The sequence below is a fragment of the Heteronotia binoei genome, chromosome 16, assembly GCF_032191835.1.
Source record: "Heteronotia binoei isolate CCM8104 ecotype False Entrance Well chromosome 16, APGP_CSIRO_Hbin_v1, whole genome shotgun sequence".
Lineage (NCBI taxonomy): Eukaryota > Metazoa > Chordata > Lepidosauria > Squamata > Gekkonidae > Heteronotia > Heteronotia binoei.
The window spans coordinates 30,227,595-30,247,366 of NC_083238.1; the positions used below are offsets into that span (position 1 = coordinate 30,227,595).

General features: G+C 42.9%; 1 protein-coding gene across 1 annotated transcript in view; it reads left to right on the plus strand.

Moving 5' to 3' along the window:
- UBR3 (ubiquitin protein ligase E3 component n-recognin 3) overlaps positions 1 to 19,772 on the plus strand; it is a 146,516-nt gene that overhangs the window by 62,193 nt on the left and 64,551 nt on the right. Inside the window, exons 24-26 of the mRNA XM_060257442.1 lie at positions 12,141 to 12,229; positions 18,000 to 18,149; positions 19,437 to 19,570. Coding sequence (XP_060113425.1) covers positions 12,141 to 12,229; positions 18,000 to 18,149; positions 19,437 to 19,570 — 373 coding nt within the window. The remainder of the gene's footprint in view (positions 1 to 12,140; positions 12,230 to 17,999; positions 18,150 to 19,436; positions 19,571 to 19,772) is intronic.

Genomic DNA, 19,772 nt, shown 5'->3' on the forward strand with positions numbered 1-19,772 from the left:
GGTTTTTAGTTCTTACATAAGCAGGACTTTTTTTGTAGCAGGAACTCCTTTACATATTAGACCACACCCCTCTGATGTAGCCAATCCTCCAAGAGCTTACAGGGCTCTTAGTAGAGGGCCTACTGTAAGTTCCAGGAGGATTGGCTACATCAGGGGGGTGCAGCCTAATATTCAAAGGAGTTCCTGCTACAAAAAAAGCCTTACATATAAGATTACTGTTGATTAATGATGAGTGGTTACAGGTCAAATAAAGCTTGCATATAAAGACTACTGTCGTTATTAAAGAATGATTTGAAAAGCAAAGGGCTGAGTGGAAAATCAGTTCCCCCTCTACAAAAAAAAACCCCTTGTGGTCTTCAATATTTTGGCTTTGGGCTGCTTTCAGAAAGTAATCTGAAAATACAGTTACGTTGAGATTTCTTGTAAGCGTTGGAATTTTAAAAAATCCATTCAAGAGATTTTGATGCGATTATCTTTTAAAGAGTGACAGAGGGTGGGAAGCTACTTGAAATAGTTCTTAAGTTTTAAATGATAGTAAAAGAATGTAGGCTGAGAATGGATTAATAGCATTTGGATATGAACTGCAAATAAAAGTTAACTGACGAACATGTTGATGTAACCCTCTGTAAGTAAGTGCCTACTTCGGCAAATACAGATTATCAAAATGTTGTAATATTAATTTTCCATTAAAATACGTTCTCCATGAGTGAATGAATGTGAATGTGGCAAATATATTAGTTTTATAATAAAGGGTCCTAGTAATTGGTGTATGAAATATGAATACATTTTTGTTGGGAAATAATTTGAAAATTTTCATTTCTTTGACGAACTGTTGTCCATCCACCCCCGTGCCATCCCTGTGCCACTTCACTGTTTTCCCTTCATGCCCTCCATGTTCCTGCTGGCCTTGGGCTTCATTGTGGGGACAGCCACTTGGTAATCAGCTTTCCATGCTGTGACCATGCTGAAGCATTTTGCATGGCCTTCTCATGTGCTGTGAGGACTTAATGGTTGATCTGCCCTTTAGTAAATATTAATATTTACTAATATTTAAATTGCAGTGTTAAAAGGGAGAATATATAGTGTGCGTTAGATGTATATGTTAATCCACATAAAAATATATGTGTACTATATTATATATGAAGAGTCCCGTTGCATAGAGTGGTAAAGCTGCAGTACTGCAGTCCAAGCTCTGCCCACAGTCTGAGTTCGATCGCGGCGGAAGCTGGGTTCAGGTAGCCGGCTCGAGGTGGACTCAGCCTTCCATCCTTCTGAGGCCGGTAAAACGAGTACCCAACTTGCTGGGAGTAAAGTGTAAATGACTGGGGAAGGCAGGCACCCAGCATTTAGGGTGGCCCGTCTGGCATTGGCTAGAGCCTGGGCCTTTTCCGTTGTGGCTCCAACTCTGTGGAATGGGCTCCCTGAAGAGATGATGAGGGGACGCTCCACAGAAATCTTCAGGATGTGCTGCAAGGCTTGCCTGATTGCTAGAACTTTTGAGGGGGTTTGAATGGCAGACATCTCCCCTCCCCCTTTTTTACCTTTTAGTAATCGTAGTAATCCTACTATGGCTACCCATCAATAGTGATGTAAAGAATTTTGCATTTTAATTTCCTGGCTGTTAGTTCTGCAGCAGTCATACAAAAAGCTGATAAATTGAAATACCAAAGAGGAGAGCTGTGTGGGTTTCCGCCCCTTTCTTCTGTTATACTACTGCCTGCAGCTGTCACTCACCTAACCAGGAAGCTGGGGCACTCAGACCTTGCTGCTGAGACTGGGGGTGGGGGGACCTGGCAGGAATAGCAGGGTGGTGGTAGACCCTGCTGCTGTTTCCTTTCTGCTTATGTTAATTTTAGGAGGATAAATGTTATAATTTGCCCTATAGCCATCCTCTTACAGGGCTGTAGTTAAGGAGTATGTGTTAGCTTAATCTGTTTGCCTTTAACACATATAGACACCTGCATGCTCTTTTTAAACTCCATTGGCTGCATGTGATACAATCTGTATACGCCAAAGCTTTTAAAACATGTTTTGTTACATATGTTGTTATGAAAATTGGAGTAACTGTGTGATGTTGTTTACTTGTCAGAACGCAAGATGGCATATGTGTGCGCTGAGGACATGTTTTGTGCCGTGTAACATTTGTTGTTGTTTCTTTTAAGCAAGTAGGGCATCCTTCTGAAATGCAGCCGGTTCTTCTAATTGGGTAATGTCCTTGGATGGAAAGGGTCAGTCAAACTTAGAACAGGCAATTTGGTGTATTTTTTTGAAAGGCACAAGTTGCTTGCATTGCATTAAAACACACATACAACCAGAGTAGTTTTATCTTGAACTGCGACCCAAGGCCATTAATTATAGTAAGAGTCTGAGTTGAAAATCTTGGTTGTCAAAATGGCTGCTCCCCCTTTCTTCCTTGGCAGTGGTGGGGCTACTGCAACATGGGCTTCCTTGTGCTGCAAAGGAATTGCCAGAATGCTTTGAGGTGTGGGAGGGATCCATGCTGCTAGCTCCTCCCCACACACATATATCCCAGCATCTCTTCTCCTGCAACTTGGTGCAATGCTGGCATTGGGAAGGAACTGCAGTGTGGGCTCTTCCCATGTGGTGTGGAGCCTCTGAAGTATGTTGGCCCCCACACCACGAAGAGATCACATGAAGAATGTTAAGTTGTGAGGAATGCTTGCCAAATCTTTGTCAGGAGGATAGGAAGGTGTTGGGGGTGGGGAGCTTAGTACACAAATTTTTGTCTCCAAATGAATGTGGATCTCAGATTGATAAATTAAACTTGTTTGTATGACACATTTTTTGGAAGAAAATGAAGTCCAGTTTTACTGTAATGAAGATTGAATAGGCTTGCGAGCACTCAATGATGACCTATTTTCTAGTTCCTTCATCCTGCAAAAGCAAACTTGGTATCACCCACAGAACTCGTTGCCATAGAAACCAAGGCATAGAACTAGAGGAGAGTTTAGAAGAACTGCTTGTGCAGAGTCTCCCCCCCCCACCCCCCACCCCGGTCTCTGTTGAGCCCTGTGGGCCATTGTGGAAAATCACAGAATTGTACTGAATCTGTCAGTTTGTTTATGTCTCCTTATTAGGGGACTCTGTTTACAGTTAGCCTGTTTAATAAAGGCATAATCTAGGCTGAGACTGTCTTAGCAATATTTTTACGAAAATCGCCTCACAGTATGGTTGCATCCTGTTTTGTGTGGAGCTAAGGGATGCTTACCTGTATTCTGATTCGTTTCCTATTGTAATAAAGATGTAATTGAGATTTTGGGAGTTTTGTTTTGGATATCTTAGAAGTTCAGCTTTGGCTGCTGTGCAGCAGATATATGGATTCATTATCCTTATTGTTAGTTTGAATTCTACAGATTCATTCTATTAATGGCAGTATTTTTGTCCAGCGCAAGAAACCTTCTGCCACAAGAGAAACTTGTTTCACTGAAGGAGGACCCCATGCATTGGAGGAAGTTGCTGCCACTAACATAAGGTTCTTGCCACTTCCCTCCTTACACAGTAGGGGTCACCCTATTGTGTTGTACCCCCACAAGATATTATATGCATCTTTATTGCTCTCCAATATTTATTGTTCCATTGGCTTTGTGAGATTGCAGAATAAGTCTTGCTGGTAAATATAAAAAACTGGTAAATAGCCAGGAACCTGGACCAAGTCCCTTTTAAGCTGCTTCTCTTCCATCTCCTCCCCATCTCCTTTCTGTTACTTTTAGTATAGTCATAGTCAGGGGTGGAATTCTAGCAGGAGCTCCTTTGCATATTAAGCCACACACCCCTGATGTAGCCAATCCTCCAAGAGTTTACAAGACTCTTTTTTGTAAAAGCTCTTGGGGGATTGGCTACTAGGGGTGTTCAAAAAAAAAAGTAAAAATTTGGAATTAAATCGGATTTGGAAATATACGGGGCCAAAATATTCAGAATATTGTATATTTCCGAATACCGGTATTCGGAATAGCTGTAGATACTGGAGATATATGGCTATGTCTGAATATACGGCCCCATTATACTCTATGGCCCATTGAAGTCAATGGCAAAATAGGGTATATTGGAAGCCGCCTGGTGGGGAGGGGGTTTGAGGGAGAGCCCCCAAATTTGCAGGGGGCCTGCAGGGGACTCCCCCCTACGAACCCCCCAAGTCACAAAACGATTGGGCCAGGGGTTCCCATTCCAGGGGCACCCAAAGAGGGTGCCCCTATCCCACCATTATACCCTATGGGCCATTGAAATCAATGGCAACATAGGGCATAATCAGAGGCTACTGGGGGCAGGGGGGTTGAGGGAAGCCCCCAAAACTGCAGGGAACCCACAGGGGACTCTCCCCTACAAAACCCCCAAGTACCAAAAAGATTGGGCCAGGGGGTCCCTGTCTTTGGGCTCCCCAAAAGGCCCATTGCCACCAATGCTGGGGAAAGCCCAATTAGCCACTTCCTCCACTATAATTGCTGTGGGGAAAGTGATTCTGGCCAGAGGGGGGTTTGAGGGAGAGGCCCCAAAACCTCAGGGCAGCTTCAGGGGACTCCCCCACATGCAACCCCCCTGGCCCCAAAAGACTGCACCCATCTGTGGGCACCCCAAAAGGAACACTGTTCCCAATGGTGAGAAAAAACCAATTGGAGCACTTCCCCCACTGTAATTATCGTGGGAAAAGTGGGTCTGGGGAGCAGGGGGTTTTGAGGAGAGCCCCCCAAACTGCTGTGCAGCTTCAGGGCACAGTCCCACACAAAACCCACAAAGCCAAAAGAAAATTGGACCAGGGGATCCAATTCCTGGGGCACCCAAAGCCAGCGATTGAGCTTGTTGGCCCGCTCGGCAATCGTGCCCTTAAGGTGCGGGTCTAACATGGTCTCCATCACGTAGACCTTATCCTGGGTGAAAGTCTGAAAGCAGGCCTCAAGCCCTTCCTGCAGCCTAACAACCAGGGCATGCATTGCTGGAAGAACGTCTGCACGGCCTTGAGCTGGCACTAGAAATGAGGCCAGGTCCTCACGGGCCATCTGGAGCATGGGGACGACTAGTACGATGCTCGCCGTAGCAGATGAGAGCAATTCTGTGTGGGTCTTGAAGGGCCCAAGAACCTCCACAGTCTGAGAAATGACCACCCAATCCTCTTGGGTGAGACAGTTCTCATCCCGGAAGACCCTCGTCTCAGAGACAAAAGCATCCAGGACTGCTCTCTGCTCCACCATGTGCTCCAGCATGGCACAGGTGGAATTCCAGCGTGTGCTGACGTCACCGATTAGGCGGTGCCCTGGCACACCTGCCAGTGTCTGTTTCTCACGCAGAAGATACAAGTCCATATTGCTGCGTGAGAAGTGACCTGTGATGTGTCGACACTTCTGAAGCAGAGGTCGGTACTCATGGGTCGCGGCTAGATACTGACGATCCTGGCTTTTCATCTGGCCCAATGCGTCCTTAACCACGAAGGTGGGCCACGCAAGGAAGGCATTTTAGGCCCTGACACTGGACAGCTGCCTTGATGTTGGCGCCACCGTCAGTTGCCACGAAGCCCGTGGCGACATTTCTGCTGCCTACCCAGCCCTCTAACTGCCGTGAGAGGATGGCTCCGAGAGTGCCTGCCATATGCGGCGCGTCGACTACTTTGTCATGCAGCAAGGCCCAGTGATAGCCGGCCTGGCAGCCCTGACCCTGCCTGCTGCTACTGCCACCCCCACCCTGCAGCTCACTGAGTTGCCACCAATGCGCAGTCAGGGAGAGATACCCCTCGAACGTATGTTGGGAGCTCCAGATATCTGAGGTGAAATAAACAGTCCCCCCGGCAGCATGGGACAAATGCTCCTTCACCACAGATCTGGTCGCCCTGAAAACAGATGGCACAAAGGTCCTGCTAATGGTGGTTCTAGCAGGAACTTCGTACCAGGGCGCCAGGTGCTCGAGCAACCCTAGCACCCCAGGATTCTCGACCACTGAAAATTGAAGCCCATGGGCGACCAACTGGCAAGGTTCCAGGTGATCACCCTCCTGCCGTACCTGATTCCCCCTCTAGGCACACAGGTGCCACCCCCACCAAACATCTCAGGCAGAGATGCCTGGCATCCCTGCCCTGTTGCGGAACTCTCCTGGAGAGCTCTGGAGGTAGTCGTGGTGTGACGGACCTCCTGGCTGGGTGGTGTTGGAAGGTCGGGCAAACCTATTGAATGTAGCACCTTAACTTATTGTAGTTTTAAATTTTATGTAACTGTTTTTTAATGTATTTATTAACTGTATTTTACAAATTGTTTTATACAACATCATGGTATGTACCATGTCTTGTTAGCCGCCCTGAGCCTGCTTCGGCGGGGAGGGCGGGATATAAATAAAATTTATTATTGTTATTATTGCCTGGGCACCCCAGCACCAGCCTGCTTCTCCCCCTTAAGAAGCACTGCCTGGTGGTGCTTCCGCAGGTGGTTCCGCATCCCCCCCCCCCAGAGTCAGGTGGGCAGGGTCCCATCCATGACTGATCCGGGCCCTGCACAGCTGGCACCGCACATAGCGTGGGTCCTCCCTAAGTTGGAAATGCTTCTAGATTTCGGAGGTGTATGGATGCCCAAGCTGACTGGCAGCTTGGGTGTTGGGAGCCACCTCCTGTGAGGTGCTCGGGCAGACACATCGTGTCTCAGGGTGGCAGGAGGGGCTGGCCGTCAGGGGGAAGTGGACGGAGGTGGAGGCACCTTGTGTGTCTCCATTTCTTTCCCCTCTACCCCATGCGGCCTCCCCTCCTGGCCATTCCCTGAAGGACTGTGGTTGCCTGAAGGAACCGAAGAAGGGGGCTGGTCCTCCTCAACCAGCTTCTCCTCCTGCACTCTTCTTGGGATGATTGTTTTGGACAGAAAACTGTCCCAAAAGCTCATCTCCAAGGAGGGCTGCTCTTGCTGCCCCTTCTCCAGCTGCTGAGGCCGAGTGACATCAGCTGGAGGAGAGACTGCCCGAGCAGCAGACCCCTGCTCAGTGCCAGCACCTAATGGCACCTCTGCTGGGGGTGCCCCAGCAGCAGCCTCGATGAAGGGCCCAAGGCGGGCCTTCTTCATCACACTTCGGAGGTCGGAGTGCTGGAAAGCGGCTGTGGAGTGGCCCTACGCACAGGTGGAGGGGAAACCTGGGTCCTCCCCCTCCCCTCCACCCCTCTAGTCTTCTCCTTGGCCTTGCCCCCAGGGCCCCTCTTCTGCTTCCTGTCACTCATGTCACCCTTGGCTAGTCTCAGACAACCTGAACTGAGAGTGGGGTTTTTTTTACAAACCTAACTCACTACACTGTACCCTGAAACAACAGGTGCCCTGACTTCTTTTTAAAAACCCTCCCACCAAAATTTGTTTGTTTGTTTTTTGGTCCCTAACCTGTTCTTCTTTGGGTTGGGGTAGTAGTCTAGTAAAATTTAGGAGACTAGGTGATCCTGCCTCTACCTGGCTACAGTTTTTAAAAGGCTACCTTGAGATGAAGGCAATCCTTGTTACATCCTCCTAGTTAAGCTTTTCCTAACTAGATCCTGGGACAAACTGGATTTTCTTGCAAACTAGAAATCAGGTGTCCCCTATAACTAGAGAGAAACTGTGGTTTACCATATGGAAATCTAAGGATGCACTGGCTTTCAGTGGCTGAAAGCAAGATGCACTGCAACCCTAGTCTCTTTAAAAGGGAGCCTGATGTGGCCTACTAGTCACACTACCTTTTATGAGAAACCTAAAATCTTTTTAAATTGTCTCTATCTGGCCTAGTTGAATTTTGAAAGAAAAAGTCCTAAACTGGATTAATTTTTTTTTCAATTTCAAAAAACACAATCCCTAAAAACACCCTTATTAGTGGGGCAGCCTATTTAGTGGCCCTAGCCAAACCGAAAGCACCCTCAGACTCCAAAAATAACTATAAAAACATGAAAGTGACCCACCCCACACACCAACCCCCTCACACCAACCAGAGGTAATTAAAAAAACCCCCAAATGTGACAGAAATAAACTTAACTTTTAACCCCCCCCCCCCTCCCAAACCAGAACCAGGAAAAGGGACAACAGGACAGGAAGGATGCAAAACCAACAGCAACAGCAACAGATCCAAACAAATCCAACTGAGAAAAGACCAACAAACTCAACTGTTAAAAAACTGACCTTTTTAACAATAAAAAACTTCAGGCCAAATCAGTCAACACCCCCTCCCCTCCCCGAAAACCAGAACCAGGAAAAGGGACAACAGGACAGGATGCAAAACCAACAACAACAGATCTAAACAAATCACTGAGAAAAGGCCAACTAATTCAACTGTTAAAAAACTGACCTTTTTAACAATAAAAATTAGGCCAAACAGCCCCCCCCCCCAAAGAACCAGAACCAGAAGAGAAAAGGAACAACAGCAGCACAACACAGCAGCAACAAATCAAACACAGAATCCTTTTTAAAACAGTAAAAAACTTGACTTTTAACAATACAGGAATTTTACCAAACCCTCCCCCCAAAAAACCTTCACCCTAACCCCAAGAAATCCAAGTCACCCAAATCAGGAAAAGTAAAAGGACACTACACTTTTAAAAGTCCTCTCAGTAAAGTAAGATATAGGCAAATTGGCAACCCCCCCACCCCAGGCCCCCACCCCCAGCAGAACCCCTTAACCCTAACCCCAAATAAGCTATCCAGTACGCATCCACCCAAATCTGGATAAGTAAAGGGACTCTGAGTCTTAAAAAGTCCTTTTACTTTTATCCTAACTAAAATAAAAACAAGAACCTCAAGACTGTCTTACCTTAGATGTCTTCTTTTCTCCAGGAAGGTTGGGCAAGGCTGAGAGAGAGCAGCAGCAGCAGCTGAGGCCAAGGGCCAGTGCAGCACAATCTCTCTCTCACCAACACAGCAGCATTGGAATGGAGTCCAGCCAGGCAGACTCCTTAAAAAGCTTCTCTGGCCCTACACAGAGCAGTTTCAAAAAATACCACTTCTCTGTGATTGGCCAGAGAACAGTGTTTACTTGGATACCCAAGTAAACAAAAGAACAACAATAACCCAGCCATCAGCTTCACAACAGCCCTGCAAAGCATACATTTGCAATGCATTTTGCAAATGCATGCTTTGGATTGGCTGCTGGGGCTCCTCTTCCCCTCCCCCTCCCTCCCTGATCCCAGGGAGGCTATGGGAGAGGCGGGAAAAGACTTCCAAAGGCAGGAAAGGAGGCAAGCAGCTTCCCTGAGACTGCAGAAGCTGCTTTCCTGTCTTTTCTGTGGACTTCCGAATACTTTCAAATATTGATTCGGAAGTATACAGGAGCCATATATGGCTCCCATATAATGCCTGCAGACTGGATTCAGAAGTATACAAATACAAATTAGTGAAAGAAGACTGTATGATCCAACCTGGAAGGTTTAGTGACTCCCAGAAACTGCTACTTCCCTGGGCTGTTTTTACCCATTTGTATTTCTTAGACACATTGAGCTTTTCTTTTTAAAATGAAAATGAGTACCCAGCTCGCTGGGGGTAAAGTGTAGATGACTGGGGAAGGCAATTGCAAACCACCCCATAAAAGTCTGCCAAGAAAATGTTGTGATGTGATATCACCCAATGGGTCAATAACAACTCAATGCTTGCACAAGGGACTACCTTTACTTTTTAACCTTAAATTGTGTTAAATTAGATGTGATGCTTTCCTCCATCTTTTTTCTCTTTAACAAAAAATAACCGGGGGTGGGGGGTGGGGGGTGGGATGCTGCAACTCTGTAGGGAAGAAGACTTCTTAGCCCTTTGGACATATTTAAATCCTGAGTCTCCTTCCCTAATCTGGTTTTTCACCCAATACTGCACTTCTTCCTTTCAGATTAATAGGCTACCCAAGTTGCTTTTGACAGTAAAAAGAAGTTCAGAAGAAGAAAGAATCACAGAATTTCTACTTCTCATTTTAACTCTTACATACTAGGAGTGGCCAAACTGGCTCAGGAGCCACATGTGGCTCTTTCACACATTTTGTGTGGCTCTTGAAAACCCATTGCCCCATTGGCTGGCTTGGAGAAGGAATTTAAATCACTCCTCCAAGCCAAGCTAGCTGGCAGCCTGCAGAATGCATTTAAGTTAAAAATGGCTTTTTTTCCACCTCTCCCTCTTCCATCTATTTGCCTGCCTGCCTGCCTGCCTTGTGACTCTCAAATATCTGATGTTCATGTCTTGTGGCTCTCCAACTTCTGACATTTATTCTATGTGGCTCTTACATTAAAGTTTGGCCGCCCCTGGTATATACTGTGTTTGTTCATTCTCTCATTTTCTATCTCATTCTCTCTCTCTCTCTCTTTCATTCTCTCTCACATACACATTCTCTCTTACTCTCTTTGCTAAAATTTGTCAAAAGTACACTTTAGAATATATTCCAGTATCAATAAAGGGTTGGAACCTATGTTTCTCTTTCACAAAGATTTCCTCTGATGCAGAACATTTTTTTTTCTTGTGGAGTAATGGTTCAGATGAAGAAAAGTCTTTCTTTGTTGAAAGAAGTCTTTGTGTTTAAGGAATACTTGATGAAAGCAAACCATAGGGTCCAAATTAGCGAAAGGAGGTTGTACGACCCAACCTGGAAGGTTTAGTGACTCCCAGTAGCTGCTACCTCCTTGAGTTGTTTTTACCCATTTGTATTTCTTAGGCACGTTGAGCTTTTTTTTTTTAAATGAAAGCTGGGATGTAGTTACGATTAAATAAATAAACTTCCCAGTTGTATTTCAGAAGAAGAAAAACTGAGTTTGAGCTTCTAACTTGAGTGAAATGGGGTGTCAGTTCGCAGATGATACTAAAGAGGTGGCATTGGAGTGCTGAGTCCAGTAGCACATGGACATCTTTGAAGACATCTTTCTAGTTCCCTGCCAATTACTTTGATACCTCCTATCATAATGAACTGCAGAGCAATTCAGTCTTGATATATGTATTATTAGCATCATCCTGGTTTTGAATAAAATTCACCTAGTTTCCTGAGTGAATGTCCGTGCGTGTACATCTTTTTAAAGTACTAATAATCTCTGTCCAATTTTGTTATGTGGATGGATTTCGTATATTCCTATTGTATGTTCCTGTCATTATAAGCCAGAATTTGGGCCAAGCAATTTAAATTCCTGTTACAGCCTTGAAAAATAAAATTTGACAAGTCATCCCATCCTTTATGGTTATCAGCAGCTAATTATGCCATTGTCCTCAAATATTATGGCATGATAATGGAAAATAAAAAGCAGTGAATCTAGGACAAAAAATGTTCTGATTTTCTATTAGTGCTGTTGAGAGAAAAAAAATTCAACAACAGCCCTTTCTGAATAAAACGTTTCTGTAGGCTTTTGTGCTCTTTATTCAGTGTCCTTAGAAGAACTTGTCTCCTTTTCTAAGACAATAGATGGTATATTTCAGTGGGGCAAGAAACAAAGTTTTGACAGTCAGATTCCTGAGATTGCCTGCTTTGGTTGTCTTTATATTTTGAGCTTTTGATGTTTCAAACTTTTTGAGCATGCACCCCATAGAGCATTTTTTTGTTAATGAGGATGTTATCTTCCAGCTAGAGTCCTCTGTTCCTATTCTTGGTTGTCAGTTATGAAAATTAAATGACTTAGTGGTCGAGGGCAATGCTCCATCTAAGCTGTGGAGTCTTGTGAGCAAACATTCTACTTTGTGAGCTACTGGCATTAAAGTTGTGAGCTGCTGCATAAATTAGTTTGCTCTGGGGCCAGTTTTCCTGAGCTAAGACCAAAATGTGTGAGCTGGAAGCTAAAAAACTGTGAGCTAGCTCACACTAACTCACCTTAGAGGGAACACTGGTAGAGAGGGAGGTATGGGCTGTATATGGAAATTACCAGAAGCTGGTAGGTTCGGAGGGCTGCCCCACAAGAACATAGAATGCCTCCTGAGAGCATATGGTTGGGAGTCTTTAGGAGCAAGCCAGATACCTCTATATTTATTAAGAAATAGATATGGTTAGTGAGTAACAAAGATGGCACTCAAAGAAGGATTGGAGAGACTTCTGAATATTTCCAGTTGTTGGGTTCAGGAGACTAGCATCGAGGGAAAACGGTCTTCTAGATTTTCTGCAACACCTGAGAACTTCTTGTGTTCTGCTGACCTAGAAACAACTTAGTCCGCTGTTCACTAACTCTTACATATCCATCTTCTTTCTTCTTCACCTAGACGACAGAAGGCTAGGGAGAGGCAACAGAAGTTGTTAGCTGAATTTGCCTCAAGACAGAAAAGCTTTATGGAAACTGCCATGGATGTTGGTAAGTATTTAATCCTGATTCTTGTATATTGTTAAGAAGTGTGATGGGCAAATGAAGCTAAAACAGTAAACCAGAACACAATTAATGAAGAGGCGACTCCTACCAGAAGAAAAACTGTAGGGAGCAGAAAAGCAACTACTATATTTGGTCTCCATTTTAGGATACCTAAACAGGTTTTTAAAAAAACAAAAAAACCCACCTGTGTCCAGAAATAGGATCCATGGAACCAGAAGCTCAGTTTCAAAATGAGGTTGAAGCCCAGTCCTGTTTTAGATTTTAGTATATTAACACATGTATTGATGACTGTTCTTTCAAAACTTGCACATTTATGTGCATGATGAACTGTCAAGGAGCAGAGAAGAACATGATGGAACTCTGGGGCCTTGCTGTAAAGGTTTTGAGGAGATGACGGTGAGCAGTCACTACGTATCTATTTGATAATGGCTACCATAATGAGCAGAACCACTGAAGGATATATTTATTTATTGTATTTATTTTACAGAATTTATACCCTGCTTTTCTGCCCCATCAGGGCCACCAAGGCAGCTAGCAGCTAAAACAAGCATTATAAAATACCATAAGGACAGATAAAACTAAAGAAGTCCACCCGCTGGTAGAAGTGTACAATCAAAATCATCCATCATTACCATGGCATGAGGTCAGCCTTAGGCTACAAGAGGAACATATATTCAGTCATGACCTTCAAAGCTGACTTGATTACATGCAAATAAAAGAATCTCCTCTTAGTTTTCAACATTTTTTTAAAAAAATCCATCAACTATGTTTGGTAATATAGGGTTTCTCTAATGAAGAATTCATATCGTTTTGACAAGGGGGTAATAACATTGCCTGCTCAATCTCATTTGAATTAATTAAGGGAATGGGTGAGGAACAGTCTTCTAATCCTTGAATGGAATTTTTTTTGGTACGTGTGTGTGTGGGTAATAGGGAAAAGGTACATGCTCTTCTTAATAGCAAGGTGACACAGGTTTTCTAGCATCTCCTCTTCTGAAACTAGATAGGAAAGTAAATCAGCGTTGACTGGTCTTCTGAGAATATACGTGCTGGGGGAGGGCAAAAGATATTAACATTCTGATAGTTGCTTCAGTGCTTGGGGACCACCTTGATACACAGTGGTTTTGCAAGAGCAACGTTGCTTCCAGTTACAGACTGTAAACACTATTTAGTATGTTGGGATATTAGCTGTTTCTTCCATTCATTAGCTTAAGTGCAGCAAACATCAAGGCATTTAGTACCAAATCTCCACTGATCTTACGGACCAGACATATTACCTTCAGTGCTGCCTGATGTTCATTTGTTTTTTTAAAGTTGCTGTACACTAGATATTGTCTTGGATCTTGCCTAAAATTTCTGTGCATGGAACAGAAATGTTTTTTTACCAATTTCCCTCTCACACAGCAGATGTTCAGCTTCCCCTTCCTGTGCTATTCCTGGAGGACCCCAGCCAGGTGCCACAGTGGTGGAGGGCTGGGTAGTCCTGCTCTACGGATGGAAATCCATGCAGAAATTTTAGGCAGGACCAACGGCTAAAGCTCACTGTGTGAAGCCGACTAGGGGCACAAATGTGTGCCACCTATCATTTTATTCGATTTTTGGTAATCTTTTGTTAGCTAAAAAGCAGCTATGGCTAGTGGAAATCATTGTGCACATTTATTTTCCCTGTAATAGTGCCAGGTAGTCCCAGTAACTCAGAGCCTGTAGTTGCTACAGTAACATATAACATCAATATGAGCACTTAAGAATGTTCATCTCTCTTGAATAAGCTGGTACAGTGAAACTACTAGTTCCAGATAATAATAATAATTAATAATAGTGCTTAATAATAATAATTAATAATAATGCTTGTGAACTTTTATTTTGAGCTGCTTTAAGCGTCTTTCTGCCTAAGCCTGCAAGCAACCATTAATTGAATCTTTTGCAATTTATCAGTAAAGCTACATGACCTGTTGTATTAGCCAGCATTTAAATATAAACTAGGTAACACAGACTTTTTTTGACTCCTATAGTGATGATAGATAGAGCGAAGTGTGGACTTCAAGCGAAGACATTCTCTACTGTGCCAGGGATTATATTTGGATTTGCCTTTAAAAACCACAGGAATGGGGGGGTTAAGCAGGGAAATAGCATTAGAAACAAGATTATCATAGGAGGAGATAACTTCCGTGGGGTTCATAGAAGACATTCTCTCTGGAAGATACCACAGAATCCCCCACAATCTTAGACGATGCCCTTGTAGCCAAGGAGTCATCGAAACGGTCCCTCATGTTCTTCTGGACTGTCCTTTCTATAGCAGTCCACGAGTAAAATACCTAGATGCTCTGCTCTCTGACCATCAAGGCCTTTCTGACAATGCCAAGGCCCGCTTTTTACTTCACAGGAAACACAACTTTGTTACCACTTTGTTACCACTCACGTTGCTTGCTTTTTACAGGTTGCGATCCAAATCAGAGAGGCTTTTACTCATGCATAGCCCACAGCTATTTTTATGTCATTTAACTTTTGCTGGTCTTTTATTATATCCCATTGTGTCACTGTTGGTTTTAAGGTATACTGTATTTTTGTATTGATGCCAATAAAGGTCTATGTATGTATGTATAAACTAGGAAGGACTGAAGTTATTAATTTAGGCCAATATGGTGTCTTTTAAATCTTGGGTCAGAATATTGGGGTTTTTTTTGAAGGGTACATAAATAACACATGAATTTTGTTCCAAAATGTAAAGCGGTCATGAACCCTGCAGAAATGTACTCCTGCAGTATATATGAAAAGTGAGAATACGTCAGTGAGATTTCGTAGTTAAAATTTTAATTTCGTCAATGTAAAACGGCAACTTGAATTTCTCAGTAAATACGTTTATTTCAGGATGCTTGTTTAAAGGACTTTTCCACCAAGAATGAACAACATAGACAAATCATACTGTCCTATTAATACATTATTAGATTGATACTGTATAAGTACAGATTCAGATTATGAATCCTAGTTAAATCCCATTGATTTCAGAGAAACAGAGAGAAGCATACAGCTTGTTTAAATTTCTCATTAAAAATTAGGCACTGACCATTTGCAAAACCACACCCTTTGTCTATATTCTTTCACCATGAATACGCAAACTTAAAGAGTTGATTGGATTTAATAGTTAACATAAGAGTTCAGTGAATTGTTTGGAAAGCATATATGCTTATATATTGGCTGTGTTTTATATTGTTTTCATTTTTAATTGTTAACTAACTTGACCCTGACAGGGCGGAAAGGAAAGATATAACTTTGTAACTTACACAGTGAATGTATATGATATTAATATTGATGATTAATTTGTGTAGTGAAATTGGCTTCTTGTCACGGCACTTCAGTATTTGAATTGGCATATTTTCAAAACCCCACCTGAAAAGAATTAGCTGAAAATACCCACCAATTTTATATTTTCTTTAAAACAGTGAGAGGACTTCAGTTAGAGGAGTTTTCTTTTGTTAATGTCATGATTCTTTTAAAAAAGTTTTTCTCTGAGCTCCTTTAAGGTTTTAAAATGTAGAAGATCGATTCCTCCCTCCCATATAGTATCATACTGCATATAATTTCCCAGATAGCTGCATATATGGTGCTTCTTTTTGAGGAGGGGGGTGGGGGGCGGTGTTGTCTGTTAATACAATCTTTCTGGGGTTTTTTCCTAGTTCTTCTGGTTGCCACTAGGTGGTGATAAATGTTTAAACGGTCTAGTTTTGATAAACCACAGAGAAGTACAAAAACGAATGTCAATGAAATGCCTTTTATTATGATCAGCCAGTGTATCACTGAAATAGTGTGCTGTGTCATGATGTTTTCATAAGTCCTAATACAGTATCACATGATTTTAATGTGTTAATCAGATGATGCAGACTATTCTTGCTTTTTTGGGGGGGGCCTGTAGTAGAAAAAAGAGGTTGCCTTCCTTTTGGCCACCAGATTGTCTCACACCTCTCATGCAAAGATATCTATACCAACTTTGCCATTACACAGCTGGAAGGTAGTGTGCTGTCTTCATGTTTGTTAATACCAGATTGTAGGAAATGTTTTACAGTGTGAAATCAGTGCAAATCTTTCCACAACACAGAGAATTTAAAATGTCCTTTGAGAGAAGGACAGGAAAAAAATATTTCCTGTAGGACAGGTATACTATAGTTTTACATTTGTACAAATATGTCTGAAAGATAAAGTAAAAGGTTCTGATTGGTGGTGCCATCCAAAACAGAGTTGGAACTTTCTAAGCCCACTGACTTCAATATTTATTAGGTCTTTATTTAAGGAAGCAGGATGGAAAATCTTATTTTCATTTTCCTTTGTCCAGTTACTTATTTTGTTTGGTGTTCCGCATAGCCTTCATACCAGGAAAATCCAGTTGCAAATTGTAGTGCCGTGATGGTGCAACATTTGCTGCCTTGTAGACCCTGATAAAGTGGAAAGGCAGGAGTGGTATAGCGCAGGGGTGGCCAACTGTAGCTCTTCAGATGTTTTTTGCCTACAATGCCCATCAGCCCCAGCCATTGGCCATGCTGGCTGGGGCTGATGGGAGTTGTAGGCAAAAAAACATCTGGAGAGCTACCGTTGGCCACCCCTGGTATAGTGGTTGGAAGTGTTGGACTAGGATCTGGGAGGCACAGGTTCAAATCTCTACTCATGCCATGGAAGATGGCTGGATGACCTCAGATCAGTCATACCCTTTCATCCTAAGGTACCTCACAAAATTGTTGTGGGGATAAAATGGAGGAGAGGAGAATTATTTAAGCCACTTTGGGTGCCCATTGGGGAGAAAGGTGGGGTATCAATGAATAAAATAAAATGTTTTAAATAAATAACAATGTGTGACTACACCTCTGACTGCTGCTGGCTGAACTTAGAACATTTAAGTTTGTTAACTTTTCTTACAGCAGTAACTGTGAGTAGACATTCTCAAAATTTATACTATAGTTCTAAGTGGAATTTCACCATTCTAAGATTTCCAGTTAATTTATTTCTGCAATCTTAATAACAATCCAGCCATCTCATATGCTAACTGGGAAATATATCCTTTAGTGGGGAAAACACACACCCCACCCCTAAGGTTTTAAAAATGTCCTGCCTTCTGCTGTTATCTTAGAAAAATTCCAGTTGAACATAACTTTTCAAGTTGAGTCCAAAAGCAGGAATTCGATAAACATGGGCCACTTGACAGATGGGTGGGAACACTTATGGTATAGCAGACTTGGTATTATCTCCTTTGTGAGGTGATTATTGCTGAAAGGAGCTCTAATTAGAGAGAGTGTGATAAATGTGGTGATTCTTACCTTCATCAATGCATCTTCAATATCTGCTCCTCCCTAGTGTGAAGAACCAAAATGGTGGGGGTGGGGCTCATCCCACCACTGTCTCCAGCAGGATTGGGCCCCTGCAATATTTTGAAAAGTGATAAATCCAGCATCTAAAATGGGACCATATCCCTGGGACTCAAGGATGCTATTTATAAATTTTGTATTTTTTTCACCATGTTTTTTTAAACTATTTTTTCTTTCTGTCTGTGTGTATTGTATCTTGATAACTGCTGCCACCCAAATATTCCCAAGTTCATGCTTGTTTTAGTATGGAGATTTACAGTAAGCGCCTTGCTGGAAAAAAATTAAACGTTGAGTGTACTTAATTGGAAGAATGCACTGTGTATTGTGGTAGTTGAAATGACAGACATTTTAACCTTTTCCTTTCAAGAATCTCTTAATTCCCTCTGCCCTTCTCTGTTCCTCAGAATCACCGGATACAGATATTGCTATGGAGATAACAACATCGGAACAGCATGTTACAGAAGCCATGTATGATTGTGTGATTTGTGGCCAGAGTGGCCCTTCTACTGAAGATCGACCAGCAGGATTGGTTGTGCTCTTACAGGCGTCTTCAGGTAGGGCTGAAGAAACAAATCTTCATGGTTTAAGAGAGGCTGTAGAGCTGTGTTTCAAGAAAGTCAGAGTGTGCCAGGGAGCTCCTGTAGGTGCATCTAGAAACCATGTGAGAGCTGGTGTAGGATGCCTGTAGCATGACACTTAACCTCTACCATGAATGCATTGGATGTACTTTGGTAAACCAAGATCTCTCAGCACCTCCCATCCCAGCACAAGATGGGAAAACTAGTATTGGGTTGTTTATTGTGAGAAAATAACGGGTATGAAATATTTCAGAAACCCTGGTGGGTCAGAGCTCCACATGTCCCCACTCCCGCTTTCTAAAAACACTTGTTGGGTGTCAATGAAAGGTGTCTAATTGGCCACTGGAGATCTGATTGGCTGGACAGATTAAAGTAATGTTGTTTCAGCAGCTCCTTCCTCCACAGAGTTGGTTTTACTCTCTCTCTCACTTCTCTTTCCCAGCGTATTTTTAAAATTGCCCCTCTTCTCCCCTGCACTTGGGCTTCCTCTGTGTGAGTGGCTCCGCCTCCTGCAGCAGCCATTTTATGACTGTGCCCACCACCTTGTGTCAGAATTCTAAAGAGGCCCACAGGATCAGAGGCTAGGAATCTGCGCTTTAGAGTATTGAAACGGGATCTAAAGAACCTGAAAAGGAGCTTTACTCAGGAGATTTAACTTTCCCACTTCTGTAGACCATCCACTGCTCCTCGAAAGCTGTTTTTGAAGGCCAGGGGGCTCTGTGCTCAAATGGGAAATCCATTTAGTAACAGCAATTTCTGTTCATGGATGGGGCAATTTTGGAGGCAACCATGAACTGTTCTTACCTTCCAAAAGGTGGTGATGGTTGTGGCTATATCTGCTTTTTAAAGCTGAAATGTGAAATATAGATAAACAAACATATTCTCTAACCATGTACAACTAAGCAGGCTCTTTGGATTTAGTAGGATACCCCAGAGTGTGTATTTTAAGGAATACAGTTCCTGTACACTCATTTTGAGAGGGGATTGGGGAGAAAAATATGTGATACCTGTTATTGCTCCTAAATTATAGTCGAATAATTGGAGGGAAAAGATAATCAGAGATTAAATTTGATAATGAGAGTACATATACCTACTTGGTGTAACATTTAGCAGTTTGCTAGCTTTTCTGAGAGTTCCCACAGTTTTGACTCAGCCAGCCCCAAACATTTTATCTGATTTATGGATTTATTAAAAGAAAAAAGAACTATCAAAAATGCAATTTCTTCTTCTGGCATGCTACTGACCCCCCCCCCTCCCCCGCAGTTTTGGGGCAATGCCGTAATAGTACTGAGCCTAAGAAGCTGCCAACTTCGGAAAAGGAGCAGATTTATGCTCGGGATACGTGCGCAGCTGTCTATGAAGAACGACTTGCAACTTTACAAAAGTTCTTCAAAGATGTAAGTATTCTGTAGTGGGAGAGCATCCCTTCTCAATAAGAGAACGGCGCTATTCTTATCTTACTGCATTTGCAGTTAAATTTTCTTTTTGGTCATGTGCTTTTTCTTTGTAGGTAAGATTTTGTTAAGTTAAAATAGTCAATGTGCAAAATATTTTGGTTTGCATTGCATAATGTTGTGTTGTATAATATTGCTTTCAGTG